This window comes from Pithys albifrons, chromosome 15 (assembly GCF_047495875.1).
Source record: "Pithys albifrons albifrons isolate INPA30051 chromosome 15, PitAlb_v1, whole genome shotgun sequence".
Taxonomy (NCBI): domain Eukaryota; kingdom Metazoa; phylum Chordata; class Aves; order Passeriformes; family Thamnophilidae; genus Pithys; species Pithys albifrons.
In genome coordinates, this window is record NC_092472.1 from 14400917 (window position 1) to 14414197 (window position 13281).

At 55.7% G+C, this 13281-nt stretch overlaps 1 protein-coding gene across 4 annotated transcripts; it reads left to right on the plus strand.

Moving 5' to 3' along the window:
- Positions 1 to 1695: 1695 nt before the first annotated feature.
- CCDC69 (coiled-coil domain containing 69) lies at positions 1696 to 9597 on the plus strand. 4 transcript variants are annotated; one of them, XM_071570056.1, is made up of 9 exons: positions 1696 to 1954; positions 6861 to 6981; positions 7442 to 7602; positions 7823 to 7898; positions 8089 to 8162; positions 8396 to 8497; positions 8716 to 8835; positions 9063 to 9160; positions 9345 to 9597. In XM_071570056.1, exons 1-9 carry the CDS (start codon positions 1907 to 1909, stop codon positions 9511 to 9513), a joined length of 969 nt encoding a protein of 322 aa, XP_071426157.1. In that variant the 5' UTR covers positions 1696 to 1906; the 3' UTR covers positions 9514 to 9597. The 4 variants fall into 4 exon arrangements, with proteins under 4 accessions (XP_071426157.1, XP_071426160.1, XP_071426158.1 ...); XM_071570059.1 differs by having other exon boundaries at positions 6912 to 6981; XM_071570057.1 differs by lacking the exon at positions 1696 to 1954 and adding an exon at positions 2957 to 3033.
- Positions 9598 to 13281: the final 3684 nt, after the last annotated feature.

Sequence of the window (13281 nt, forward strand, 5' to 3'; positions counted from 1 at the left end):
AGCCCCACTTTGTGGCACAGCATCATCCCAGTGCACCCCCTCATCGCCCCACAGCTAAAAGCATGTGCACATGCTAAAAACATGAGCACATGTGCAAACTACTGGACCTTCATGGACCAGCAAGACATGATGGCAGCTGGACAGGCTCCTTGTCAGCTGTGCACACAGTTGCTTCTGTTCGCAGCCACAGCCCCAGCAACGCAAATTCAGCCTGGAAATATGCATGTGCTTTTGTGCTTGTCCCTGTAGGCCTTCAGTCTCCAAAGTCTAGACCAGGATTTTTAATTTACCCTGGAGAGGTGGAGGCCACCACCTTGCACATACAGGCCTTTTATCCCACAAACGATCTGCTCAGCCCAAATAAGTACTCTCATTCGGGAAGGAGACTCACTGAAGTGCTGGGAGAGATAAGAACAGAGACGCTCTCAGTGGTTTTTGAGCAGTGGGAGCTGATGCCAGAAGCTGCTGTGACTCATGAAACTTTACTCAGGTTAAGCAGCACCCACCCAAGAGGACACAGGCAACTGGTGCCACCAGTCCCCAGGAAACTTGGGGCAATGTGGGCCTGTTCCTTGCCTTCCCCACCCTCCTATCCAAGTAGTGTTTCACAATTTCCCCTGTCCCAGGGCAGAAAACACCTCCAAGTCGAACGTGACAGGATGACCAGGCACCTCCACTCCCTCGCTGCCCAGGCAAAGTGCCAGGGTGCTGGCAGTCCTTGAGCTGCGGGCTGCTTGGACTTCTCCCAGGGGATATTTGGAAAATGTCAGAATAGAAACTTGTTGACAAAAACTTGCAGTGTTTCCATATGGGCACAGCCTCGTGACCAGGTTTAAACACACTTATTTCAACAGTGCTGTGTGGCACCAGTGGGTTTTTCAGGTCAGAATGTGTGGTCATCTAGAAATATCTGAAAAAAAGGAACATTAAAAAAGCATTTGAAAAAAATCATCAAAACATTTGGAGGAACCTTCTTTTCCTCCCATTATTTTTTAAACAGGACATTTTCAAATCCATTTCTGTCCCTAACTTTTTGGGACCCATTTCCAAGGTGTAGGATTTCCACTTGAAAAAGGGCACCGTGGCTCCATGCATGCCAGCATTTGGGGTGTTTGGGATGCTCAGGAGGAGGGTTGCCAGGATGTAGGCCCCGAGGCAATATGGATCACACTGAAAGCCCCCTCCAGCCAGCACGAGCCCCAGAGCAGAGCTCCTGCCAGGAGAAAACACCCTAAACCAGCAACATTTTTTTTTCCACAGCTACCCCTGCACCAGCTGAAATTTCAAGGAGTGATGGCAAAAGCCAGGATGGGTCGTGCCTTTAGCCTCACATCCCTCCTCCTAGAGGGCTGGGGTGGGTTCAGCAGTGGAAGACTTCTGAGGCAGCCCTGCTCCAGCTGCACCCCAACCTTGGTGCGGGGGTCCTGCTCCCCTTCCTCCTCTCCCAGAAGAGGACACCCCCAGTGCAGAGCTCCTGCTCCCTTTCCTCCTCTCCCAGGAGAGGACACCCGCAGTGCAGGGCTCCTGCACTCCTTATTCCACTCCCAGGATGGAGATTCTCAGTGCAGGAGACCCCACGGGCCGAGCATTCCCGAAGCACCCCGGCCCAGGGCGGGGACATCTCGGGGTGGAGGGGACCCAGGGCCAGCCCCGGGGGCGGGCGGGCTGCTGCCGGGGGCCCTGCCCGCGGCTCGGGGGTGCAGAGCACCCTCTCCCGGCGCTGCCTGTCAGCAGCTGCTGGACTTTTTTTTTCACTATTATTTTTTAAATTATTTTTTTCTGCCGGCCAGCTGGGGCGGCTCGTCCCGTCCCATTCTGTTCCGTCTCGTCCCGTCCCGCCCGGTGCCGCTCGCCGGGGGATGCCGCGCCCCGCTCCCCGCGGCTGAGCGGGTCCCGCCGGGGCTCCATGGGCTGCACCGGCAGCGCCCTGCGCTGCTGCCCCGTCGGTGCCGAGGTAGCGGCTGCGGGGGCTTTTGGGCTGGGCTTCGCGAGGGGTCGGGGTTCGCGTGGAATCGGGGCTCCGTGGGGTCGGGGTCTCGTGGGACCAGTGTACACGTTGCTGGGGTTTGGTGGAGCTGGGATTCGCACGGGGCTGATGTTTGTGTGGAGCTGTGCTTGCAGTGCTGGGAACGAGTTATGTTGGGTGCAGCCGGCGTGGGTCCCCTCCCGTCCGGCGGAGCGGCGGGGCCGGGCAGTGCAGCTGTCTCCAGCTGCGTGGGACCCCACTGACATTGTGGTGGGGGAGCTGGAAGAGGGAACAGTGGGAGCTGGCAGCCACCTGCCCTGCTGCATTCTCCTGCACCCCTCCAGGCTCACCCCCATGGCATGGGGAAGTTCATACTTCAGAGGGTGCAGCATCTGGGGATGAAAACGCCTGTTGGAAGGGCTGGTCTCATAGAGGACATGGATGGGTTCCCCCAGAAAGACCTCTGCCAGCCTCCCACAGCATCTCCCTTGTCCCAAAAATTGCATCCCTTTATGCTGAAGACATCACTTCTGTAGGGGAACACTCTGAGTCTCCCACAGATCTAAGTGCATTGCTTTTCTGTGAGCTCAGATCTAGAAATTATCTGCTGATTATTGTTGTCATCACTATTATTGTTATTGTTATTATTATTTGACATCAGCCTTGGGAGTTGTTTGTGCAGTCAGATGTTCTGTACTGGTGTTGGGGTTTTGTGATCACTGGGGGCTGGCAGGGGTAGGAGGGAAGGCAGAAAGTCCCTGTGGTGCTGCTGTGCCACATAGGCCTTTGCAGAGGCAGCTGTGAGAGCCCAACCACCCAGGACCACACGGCCAGAGCAGAACCCACTGCTGGGATGTGCAGGGGGAGCAGGCACAGAGCTCACACAGCTCCACAGCCAGCAAGAGCCTTTATTTACAGCACTTGCAGGCTTGGCTGCTCCTCCACACCATGGAAAAAAAATCCCACTCTTTGCTGTATCATAAGATCACTTCTGGACTGGTTTATGACTCTGAGAGCTCACAAGAACAGGCATGGGACAGGGAGAAACAGCAGCCCTGAGGCCCCAGGTACTGAGAGCCACACGTTTACCGAAATGCGGAAATTTGTCATTTGCCTGCAGACGCCTCCCTTTTCCTGCACTTGCCTGCTCTCAAGCCCTTCTGCTCAACCCAGTGGCACTGCTCACCGAGGTTCATGCACCATAAAACAGCCCTGCTGCTGTGGCTAAGTTGCAAGTTAATTCTGAAAGTAGCATCTAAAATCCCCGCTAAGGCTAAAAGGGGTAAGGGAGGGCATGGGGCCACTCCAACCCATGTTCTTGGGTCCAAGGAACCAAAACGCAAGGAGGGAGACCTTCATTTCCCACTGCTGATAGGTGGACTTGCAGAGCTGGTACCTTGGGATTACTTGGCTTTGCAGGAGACCTCAAACCACAGGGGTGAGACCAGCCAGAACCTAGGTGCAGGTCATGGGGCTGGGGGCTGTAATGGGACTGTGGACACTTTTGGGCCACTCCCAGGCTGTAGGTGACCTTGGGGAGCTGGTGCTGGTCTGGGTCTGCTGGTGGATGGCATTCCAGGAGACACTGTGTGCCGTGGGGGAGTTGGCTTGGCAGCCTCATCCTTCTCCAGCACCAGTCTGCAGGGAGATAAGCAGGCACAGACAGAACCCAGCCCTGAGCTGTTGACACTGTCCCTGGAATTCCCTTCCCTTCCAACTCCATCCACCCATGCTTGGCCGCTCATGGTCACTGCTTGTCCTTTGGTTGTGCTCCTGGCATGAGAGGGGCCAAGTCGCCTTCACAGAAGATCAGGGCTGAGGTTTGGCCACCTGCCAGGGCTGGGGTGAATTTATTTTGAAGATACAGGAACTATATGCAGCAGCAGGAGCCAAGGAAGGGTCAGGATGCAAAACCTGAGGCTGGTAACAATGTGAAGGGTTTGTGTATGGTCTGTGGTACAGATCTGACTGTATGAGAGGTGATAGTCATCTTGTAATACAACCGTTGCTGGAGGAAAACCAGTAGCGGAGTCAAAGACAGGTCCCACGAACCTGTGCCAGCATTGCTCTGGCAGCACTGAGCATCTGCTGCAGGTGCCAGGGAGGTTTTAGGGTCTTGGGCCAAATCCTGGCCTCCTTCTCCACAGCCACAAAGCAAAACCTCCTACCCAGGAGCAGAGTCGGGATTTAAATACTCATTTCCTGCCACTTGGTGATTTCCTTTGCTAGGTTGTATGGCTGAATTGCTTAATGTGCTTGTAAAACAGGAAAAGAGGAAGAAAAATACAGTCCCAAACCACACCTCAAGCTAAGCTAAAGCAGAGGTTGCAGCCACCCTGTCTGCCCAGGCTGTGCCAGCTGCCTATGCACTGCTGCTCCACACCCTTGGCATACTTGGAGATGTCTCAGGTCCTGCTGGAAATCCCAATTAATCCATCCATAAACAGTTCCACTCCAGACTATTAAAAATATTTAGTTCTAGGAATGTAGAGACTTTTGTTTTTTTCATAGCTGGAAAGTATTTTTTGGCAGAGGTTTCTATGCCGAGACCTTACAGGATAAGCTGCACTGTGGATGGTCCCCACCTGCAGGATGTTTCAGGCTGCTTCTTCCCCTGGCCAAAGCTGTTCCAGCTGGAGCAACTCCCAACATGCTCCTTTCATATGCGGTGGATACCAGGATTGCTTTCCAGCTCTCCAAAATGTGCCTGATACTGGAGCCACAGGAGCCACATGGTGCTCTGGAAGCACCAGCAGAAGGTGCCTCTATATTTCAATGTTTTAAGCCACTCATGTTTTCTATTTCACCCTGGCTTTGGCAATGGAGCTTTTATCCCAAAGGACAATTGAGTGGTTAGGAGTAAAATTAGCTCCAGATACTATTTTAATTGCTCCTAGAGGTAGGAAGGTGCCTCACTCGTAGCCTCAGGGCAAGTATTCAAATTTGTCTGCTGATGCTGATGAACCTCTTTCTTACTTCAGCTATTCTGGAGTTCAGTGCAGGTGTCTCAAATCATCCTCCTTGAGAGGCCAAGGGGCTCTACAGCACCATTCCACTGGGTTTGGTTATGGGGGAGAGGTGAAGGTTCCCTGGATCTGTGCTGAAGACATTGCCCATGCTATGGAGGTGACCAGCCCTGGGCTCTCTGACCTTGGGCATTGCCTTCACCAGTGAGCAGGACATAAACAACAGAAGTGGTTTGGTTTGTGGATTTGTGGATCCCTCCTGGAGGTGGTAACAGTATCCTGCTCACACAAAGACTGAGATTATCCAAAACCCCTAGGGTCTGTGTGACCCCTCTGTGTCGGGATGGTTCACATACACTGCCTTTGCTTTGTTGCAGTAAAACCTGGGGGGAGGAGGGGGTTGGGGAGTCCTGTGATGCCCTGAGGCCTGCAGAGCCCCAGCTGCTCATCCATCACCCTCTCTGCCCCCACTTCCTGACTCCAAAACCCATCACAGGACATGGGTACATTAAATAGCAGCGAGATGCACATGAGCATGAGGTGTGTATGGGGGACATGTTGGGGTCCCTGGGGACCCTTTGTAGGCAGGGCTGTTGGGGCTCAGCAGCATCCCAAGGCACTCCACGTTTTCAGGGTGAGCTGTGTGGACAAGGAGAACAAACTCTTGTTTGTGAAGCCCGACTGCCGGGTGCCTCCTCACCACGTTTCCTGGGCCACGTTCAATGCCACGGCCGCTCGCGCCATAGAAGGGAAGATAAAGCCGTGGCTTCCCAGCAGCTCAGAGTTCTCCTGCTCTCTGGAACTGCGCCTGCCTCCAGCTTCAGAAGCGGGGCTGCAGGGGAGGCAGAGGCAGGGTTGCCTGTTTGCTCTCCCTCGCTTTCTTCCGAAGCCAGGCTCCCTAATCTGGCTGTATTTGGCATTGTCCTTGTGACAGTGAGGCCAAGCCAGGGAGGAGCTGGCACAGGGAGGTCCCCAACTCCCCACAGGCAGCAAGGCTAGTTTTGGTAGGGACTAGTATTTTTAGGGATGGCTTTGCTGGGGACTTGAGAGCAGCAATGTGTCTGCAGGTGGATTTTCTCACCCATGGTACATCCATGCCCCTGCCCAGAAGCACGACCTGGTGATGGGCATCAGGGGCCAGATCGGCCCTGCACCAGTGAGGCCGAGCTGTGAGAGCAGGCAAGCTTAGCTTCTATCTTTCAGCAACTGATAAAAATACATTCACTTATTTTTTTTCTCTTCTCCCCTCCAAGTGACTAAATTAAACCCATGCAGGGCTGGAAGGCATCCCACAGAGCTGTGTTGCTGGAGGCAGCTCCCGGCTCTGGGTTATCTCAGCCCTGTGGCAGCAGTGGGAGCGTGCAGGAGTGCGGGGCTGAGTGGCACATTCCTGCACTCCTGAGATCATTGTTTGGCTGCCACCAGCCCTCGCCTGCTGCCAGCCCTGCACAGGGTCTGCATCACCTCTGATTTATGGTTATTTTTCATTTCTCACTCCTGCTCCAGCACAGGCTGTATCAAAGCCCAGCTGTGTAATGTGCTGGCAAAGGGCTGTGTTTGGAGGGCTGCAAGGTGCCAGGGACCTTGAGCATCCCAGGACAGGAGGAAGGTGGCAAGGCAGTGCCACAGCCAGAGCCCTACCAAGTGCTGCCTTCTCTGCCCCACCAAATGTTTTGCTGCTGGTGTGTATTTTGTACCAGCATCATGTGCAGGGGGAGTTGTGAGCATCTGCCAGATTTTCCAGCTGAATGCTACATGGTGAAGTGTCTGGGATGCAGGGAAGTGGCATGAGGCTGAGGCTACCTGATGGGCAGCACATGCTCAGGGCTGGGAGAGGCTAGGCTGCTGGGGAGGGACCATGGCTGGCCAAGCATCTGTGTTTCAGCAGGACAGAAGCGTGCTCAATGCAGGGTGTCCTCTGTCTGCAGACACCTGCCCCATTTGTCCCCTCCTGCTCCAGCCCCTCCTCTCTCTGCCAGAGACAGGTGAAAGCCCAGAAACAGAAAGGACCAGCTTCCCAGGAGCTCACAGCCTTGAAGACAGAGAATGGTGAGAAAAACAAAGTGTGTTTTACCCCCTCTGTGTTTTCTCAGTGTGGTATTAGGGAAGCAGTGGACAGAGCCCAGCACAGCCAGCCTGCGCAGGGCTGAGGACGATAGAGATGATGGCTGCAGCTGGTACAGGAGGGCAGACAGGGCATCCCAGAGAGGATTGCATTCCAGAAATAATGTCATGCTAGAGTCAATGGCATCCTAGAGTGAATGGCATCCCATTCTCTCAGACAGGTCATCCCCAGAACAGGAGACCTAACAAGGTTTGTGTCCTCTCTGAGCCTGCCAGCTCCATCTCAGTTAGTGCTAATTTGGATCAGTGAGATGGAGGGAAGTATTTGTTCAGTGGGAAGAGGATGGGGCTGACCACCATGCTGGCAGGTTTGCTGTCCAGGATGTCCAAGCAGCCTGGGTAGCAGGATGTGACCAGTGCTGTTTCAGCTGTGTTTATCTTGCAGCCAATGTCTCCCTGCTTCCTGAGGACGGGAAGAAGGGAGTGCTGCCAGAGGAGCGAACGGACAGTGCAAGATTCCTCCAAGGCCAGGAGGAGGAGGAGGAGCAGCTCCAAGATGCCAGCCAGGCAGGCACCGTGAGAATCTCCCAGGACATTCACATCCAGGTCGGTTGGAAAGACAGGTGATATTGAGGGCAGCAACTGGGCATGGAGCATGTAGCCAGCCAGGACTTCCTAGGCAGTGATCGTGGACCTGGACCTGGCACATGGTGGGCTGGGCTCTCCCGTTTAGGGGAGAAGGAAGGAGTTAGGAAATTGTTAGGAAGCCTGAAGTGGTGTGGCTCTGCATCCCTTATCTGAGGTTTGTCATCTCCCTGCTTCCCAGGTGGAAAGGGGAAAAGAGCTGGAGCTAAAGGAGCAGTTTGATGCCCTGAGAAGAGAGCACACAGAGACCCTACAAGGTGCATGCTGGGGCAGAATGGCTCCCTGCAGTCCCTCTTCCTTCTTCCCCTCTACTGTGCGTGCCACTCTGTCTGCCTGTGGGGTTGTGGGGATGCTGCTCCCCTGTTCCTCAGAACTGTGGGGCTCAGGTGGGGCTTGCTGCCCCAATGTCCCCTAACTGATGACACTCAGCTCATGTCCCACCTGCAGAGCTCCAGAGAGCACACGAGAAGGAGAAGTTGCTGCTGGCAGAGTCCCACCACAGGACCCAGACAGCCTTACAGGTACCTGCGGAGAAATCCCTGGGGAGGGAGTGCTTGTGAAGGGCTTGAGGACGATCTGCTGGTTCTGCCATGGTGCCCCATGCTCCTCAGTGGCCACCTTGGTCCCTGGTGTGCCCAGGGCCCATGCTAGTTCCTCCAGCCCTGAGCTTATTTGGGTACCATAGCCCAGCAGTGCTTTGGCTCAGGAAGAAATCCAGATACCTCTCACCCTGCTTTTTCTCTGGCTGCCATAGGAGACAATTCAGTCACTGAATTCCCAGTTGAAATCCTTCCAGGAGAAGATGAAGCGGGTGGAAGAGTCACTCTTGAGCACAGACTACAAAAAGCATATCCAGGTGCAGGGAGGGGTATCAGGGAGGGGACATGCTCTGGGGTGCTGACTCAAAGCCAAGGGGCTTCTCTGATGGACCCTGGTGGGGTAGGGCTGGAACCAGGGGAGAGCAGGAGTTGGAACCAGGTGGGAGCACAGAACAGCTGAAGGAGGGAGCAAAGCCTGTCCTGGGGAGGCGCGCATGTTGCTGAGGTCCCTTGAACACAAGCAATGGCCCTGCAGGAGCATGGGAGCCCCAGTCCCTTCTGGGAGCAGGAGCTGGAGAGCCTGCACTTTGTCATCGAGATGAAGAATGAACACATCCACAGTCTGGACAAGAAGCTGCTGCACCTGGAGAACATGGTGGGTTGAAAGAGGGCATCACAGGTGGGCTTTCCTCTTTTCAACTCTTCTGCCTACCTAAATTCTGCCCAGAAACTGCAGCTGGAGTGAAGGTGGATGGAGCATGGTTCCTGTCCTGGAGTGGGGCGGGGATGTGGGTGCAACACCACCAAGTCATCATCCTCCCCAGGATGGGGTGATGGAGGGTTTGCAGGTGCTCTCTCCTCACCCTTTTGTCCCCCTTCCAGGAGGAGAAGAACCTTCTGCTGGAGGAGAAGGTGAAAACTCTCCAGCAGGAGAACGAGGACCTGCAAGTTCGCACACAGAATCACTTGGTCATGGCAAGGTAAGTGCTGATCCCACGCGCCCACTGGCTCCCCACTGCACAGGTGTCATCTCCAGTGGGGGAACAGGTGGCAGTGGGGGGAACACATCACAGCCTGTGGTGCCACCGGGTGCTTTGCGGGGAGCTGAGGGGCTCGCTGGCACTTTTCCCAGCGGCTCCGGCACCACGCGCTGTCTGCCCGCAGGCAGCTGTCGGAGGAGCTGCAGGCCGCCCGCGGGGCGCTGGAGAAGGAGACACAGCTGCGCGATCAAGCTCACCGTGAGAAGGAGGAGCTGCTGTACCGCGTGCTCAACGGGGGGGACGGCACCCCCTTCCCCATGGCTGCCGGAGAGATGCCCCTCATCGCCACGTAGCACAGCGCCGACGGCACCGTGCGCTGCCGGCAGGGGCTGTCGGGGCTTTCCCCGCGTGTGTGAGCCCAGGGCTGCTCATACAAATGCCCCCCTAGCCGGGGCAAGGCTCCGGGCTGGCCGAGCCCTCGGGGCGCCTCGTCCGACCGGAGTAATGGAGCATTTCACAGGACACTTGCGCCTGCCTTTCCCCATCCCGTGTGGGGCTTCAGAGGGACACCGAGACACGTCCATGCCATCCTTGCACCTCTTCCTCTGGAGGCAGTCTATGGAGGGCTGTCTGGGGGTAAAAGAGGTCAGCCAGGACACACAGGCTTACATTGAGCTGATCTGATCCAGCACTTGGGTCTGAGCAAAACAAGCACCAGTGCTGCCCAGGGTGTGAGGTGAGGATGATGAGGTGGTCACTAGTATGAGGTGGTCACTAGATGAGGACAGCACTGGGAGCATGGTGTTAAGGTACCTCACCAGGCAGGGGTCCCATTCCCACCCTCCTCCTCCCATCACCTCCTCCACCTTCAGCAGATATCTCTCAGGGATTCCTCCTGCAGCTCAGGTGTGTCCCTGCCCACTGCCACAAAGACTCCAAGTCCACCCACTGCCCATTAGCAGTACCACCAGCCCTATCTCCTCCCTCAAAGCTGGGCAGAGTCTTCCTGCCAGACCTGCACATTTGGGGAGTAGAGCATCCTCCCAAGAGGTAGCAGGCTTCAGCAGGTCACATCTCTCCCTGCCCCTAGCCAGGGCATCCCCATCAGGGAAGATGCTGCCGGCGTGGTTGCAGGTCAGTGCTGGATGCACACAAGCACTTTCCACGGGGTGCACAAGTGTGGTGGAACGGTCACTCCTCCAGGGCTGCTACTGGCTCATCCCCTCCCCAGGGCTGTTCAACCAGGGGTGTGCATATGTGTGTGTGTGTGTATGTGCACCAGGCCAACATGCTACTGGCTGTAGCAATTACAAGTTTGTAAGAAGCAACAGCCTCAAGAATTCCAGGTCCGTCGTTTTGGTTAACTGCTGCAGGAGCATCCCAGAGTGGGGCTGTGTGCTCCACAGCCAGTATGGTGGGAAGATGAGGAGGGTGGGAGCAGGCACCACGAACACACAACCACAGGGCTCCAGAGGAGGTCAATCCCCCTTTTCCTGTTCCTTCCCTCTTTTAATTCATTTCAGTGGGCTCCCAGAAAAGGGCAGACCCCAACCCTCCCAGCCCTGCCAAGGCAGCAGGGCCACTGCAACAGCTGCTTCCGTCCTTTGTGCTGACCCTTACTGTGAAAAGAGCAGCTGAACAAGGCAACCAGGAAAGCAACATGGATGTTTTTCTCACACACCTTCACAGGGTGCCAGAGTGGGAAATTGGGGTGATTGTTGTGCCCCAAACATGTCCCCACAGGGCATCCACTGCTCCATGCATGATCCATGCATCCCCCTGGCTCTGGGGACAGGTGGTGGGGCAGCTTCCAGCTTTGTCCAGCAAGCTCAGGGATGTTGGGGGGTAGTGCCAGGTACTGCAGCATCAAAGCAGGGGATGCCCCACAAAATCCTGCCTGGCTGCAGCTGAAGGAGAAAGGATTTCTGGGCAAAGGGATATGAGGCTGGTGGGGTCTGGCATCCTGCCCTGGGCACCTGGTACCATGTCCCACTGCCCCAAAGGCAGATCACACTTGAGACTGCGAAGATGCACACTGGGAACTGAGAAGGAGGAGCTCGGAAAAGAACTTGTCTATGGTGAGGAAGAAGAAGCTGGGTCCACGCAGTACCTTGTCAGTCATGGAGGGACAGGCAGATCAGCACTGCCTGACTCAGGGTGTTCAGGCAATGTGGAGCATCAGGGCAGCATGAGAAACCTTTGGTCCACTGTGAGTAGCTGAGAGACCAGCATGAGCAAGGGGCCAGGTGGTGGGGGCTGCAGGGAGAGGTTTCATAAGTGAAAAAAACCTGCACAACACAGTAATAGCAGCAAAAACACTTGTCTGATTTATACTCTTCCAACAGAACTTCTTCAGGGGCTCACTGTGAGGATTCAGGTTGCTCAGGGAGGTAGGTTAACCAAACTCAGGTGAAGCAGCTCTTGCAGCTGCAGCAGGGCTGTCCCCCTCTGCGGGACAGGAACCTCAACCCACGGAGCCTTCCCTGCTCTTGGGCAGAGGAGGGAGCAAGCCAGAACTCAGGGACCAGCCATCTCCTTTCATTGCTCTGGAGCAGATGGGCATGGGGCAGTCCCACAGGGCTCCAGGGCCACCTCCCTGGCTATGCTTCCCAGTGGCTCCAAGACAGCTGTCCCTTCAGGGCAGTGGCTCTCAGTGCTGTGCCAGATTCCATAGCCAAAGTAAATAAGGACACCTGGGAACAGACAGAATAGGGTGTGTATAGAGTGTTTCTCTTCCATCCCCTCCCAGCCACAAAGTGCTCATCCCTTCCCTTTCCTTTGGGCCACATATCAGAGGACATTGTGCTCCCACCACCCCTGGACATTAAAGTTCAGCATCTCCACCCTTGCCCACCACTGTTCTGAGCAGCACTGGTGCCACAGGCTCTCAAACCACCAGAGCTTCACGCAGAGAGGCTGCTGCTGGCTCTGGGATCTCACTAGATGCGGTGCTTACCGACAGCCATCCAGAGCAGCTACTGCAGCCAGGCGACCATGCTGTGCCCCCACATCTCCATCTGTGGAGACAGTTTTAGAAAAAATGCAGGCAGAAAGCAGCAGGAACATGGCCAGGTTGCAGTGCATGTACCTACAGCTGTGACTACACAGGCTGTGACTGTACACAGGCTCTGTGTTCCCTGGGAAACGGAAAGGTGAACAGGTCCCAGAATTGACTGCAGCAGTGAGGCAGAGCAGCACAGATCCAGCTCCACAGGACATTTGCAGCAACACATGCAGCTGTAGGTCCCAGACCCAAAGTCTCTGAGGCTGCCTGCACTTCCCTGGTATTTGGACACTCCTGGGGTGCATCCCACAGGGAGCAGAGGAAGAGAACATCAGCCATGCAGGAGAAGAGCAAGGAAGGATCCAGAGCAATAAAGCATAGGTGTATGCTCTGACCACAAGGCTGCCTTGTCCTGGCTGTATGGGGCAACCTTATGTCCCCAGAGCAGCCTATGAGCTGCTGGGCTAGCGCCTCTGGGGGAAGGGGGCACGGGTAGGAGAAGGGCTGTTATCCCACACTGCAGTGCAGGGTGAACAAAGCTGTGTTTGTCACCCACGCCATCTCACATGAGCAAGGTCTCCAAACATCAATGCCAGCCCAAGGGAACACTGCCCCGAGGGAAAAACAGGGCACGAAGGAGCCAGTCAGTGCTAGCTGGCCATAGGGGTCTCCCCCTCCCAGGCTGCCACCAGGGGACCACAGCCCTGTGGCTGCATGACAGCCATTGGGTATGTTACAGCCAGCCTGGGGGGCTCTGCTGCCCAGGACAGGCAGGGCTGAGCAACTCAGATGCCTTACAGCTCCAGAAAGCTGCTCAAGACAGTGGGTACCACCAGAGCTTGGATACCTGAAAAGTTACACACCAGCAACCTTCAGCATCTCCAAGGATTCCTTGGTTTTATGTGCTCTTGCTGATGTCAGCCAGAGCACAGACACCACTGACCATGGCTCCTGGGGCAACTCGCCAGCTCCTTCAGTAGTTCAGCTTCTGTGCTGGCGGGGGCAAAGGGTGGGGACAAAGCAGGAGCAGGGTTAACCTGGATGAGGAGGAGAAGGAAATGACCTCAGGGCACTGCAGGCAGCGGTACAGCCTGACAGGAGCATCCTGGGGAGACTC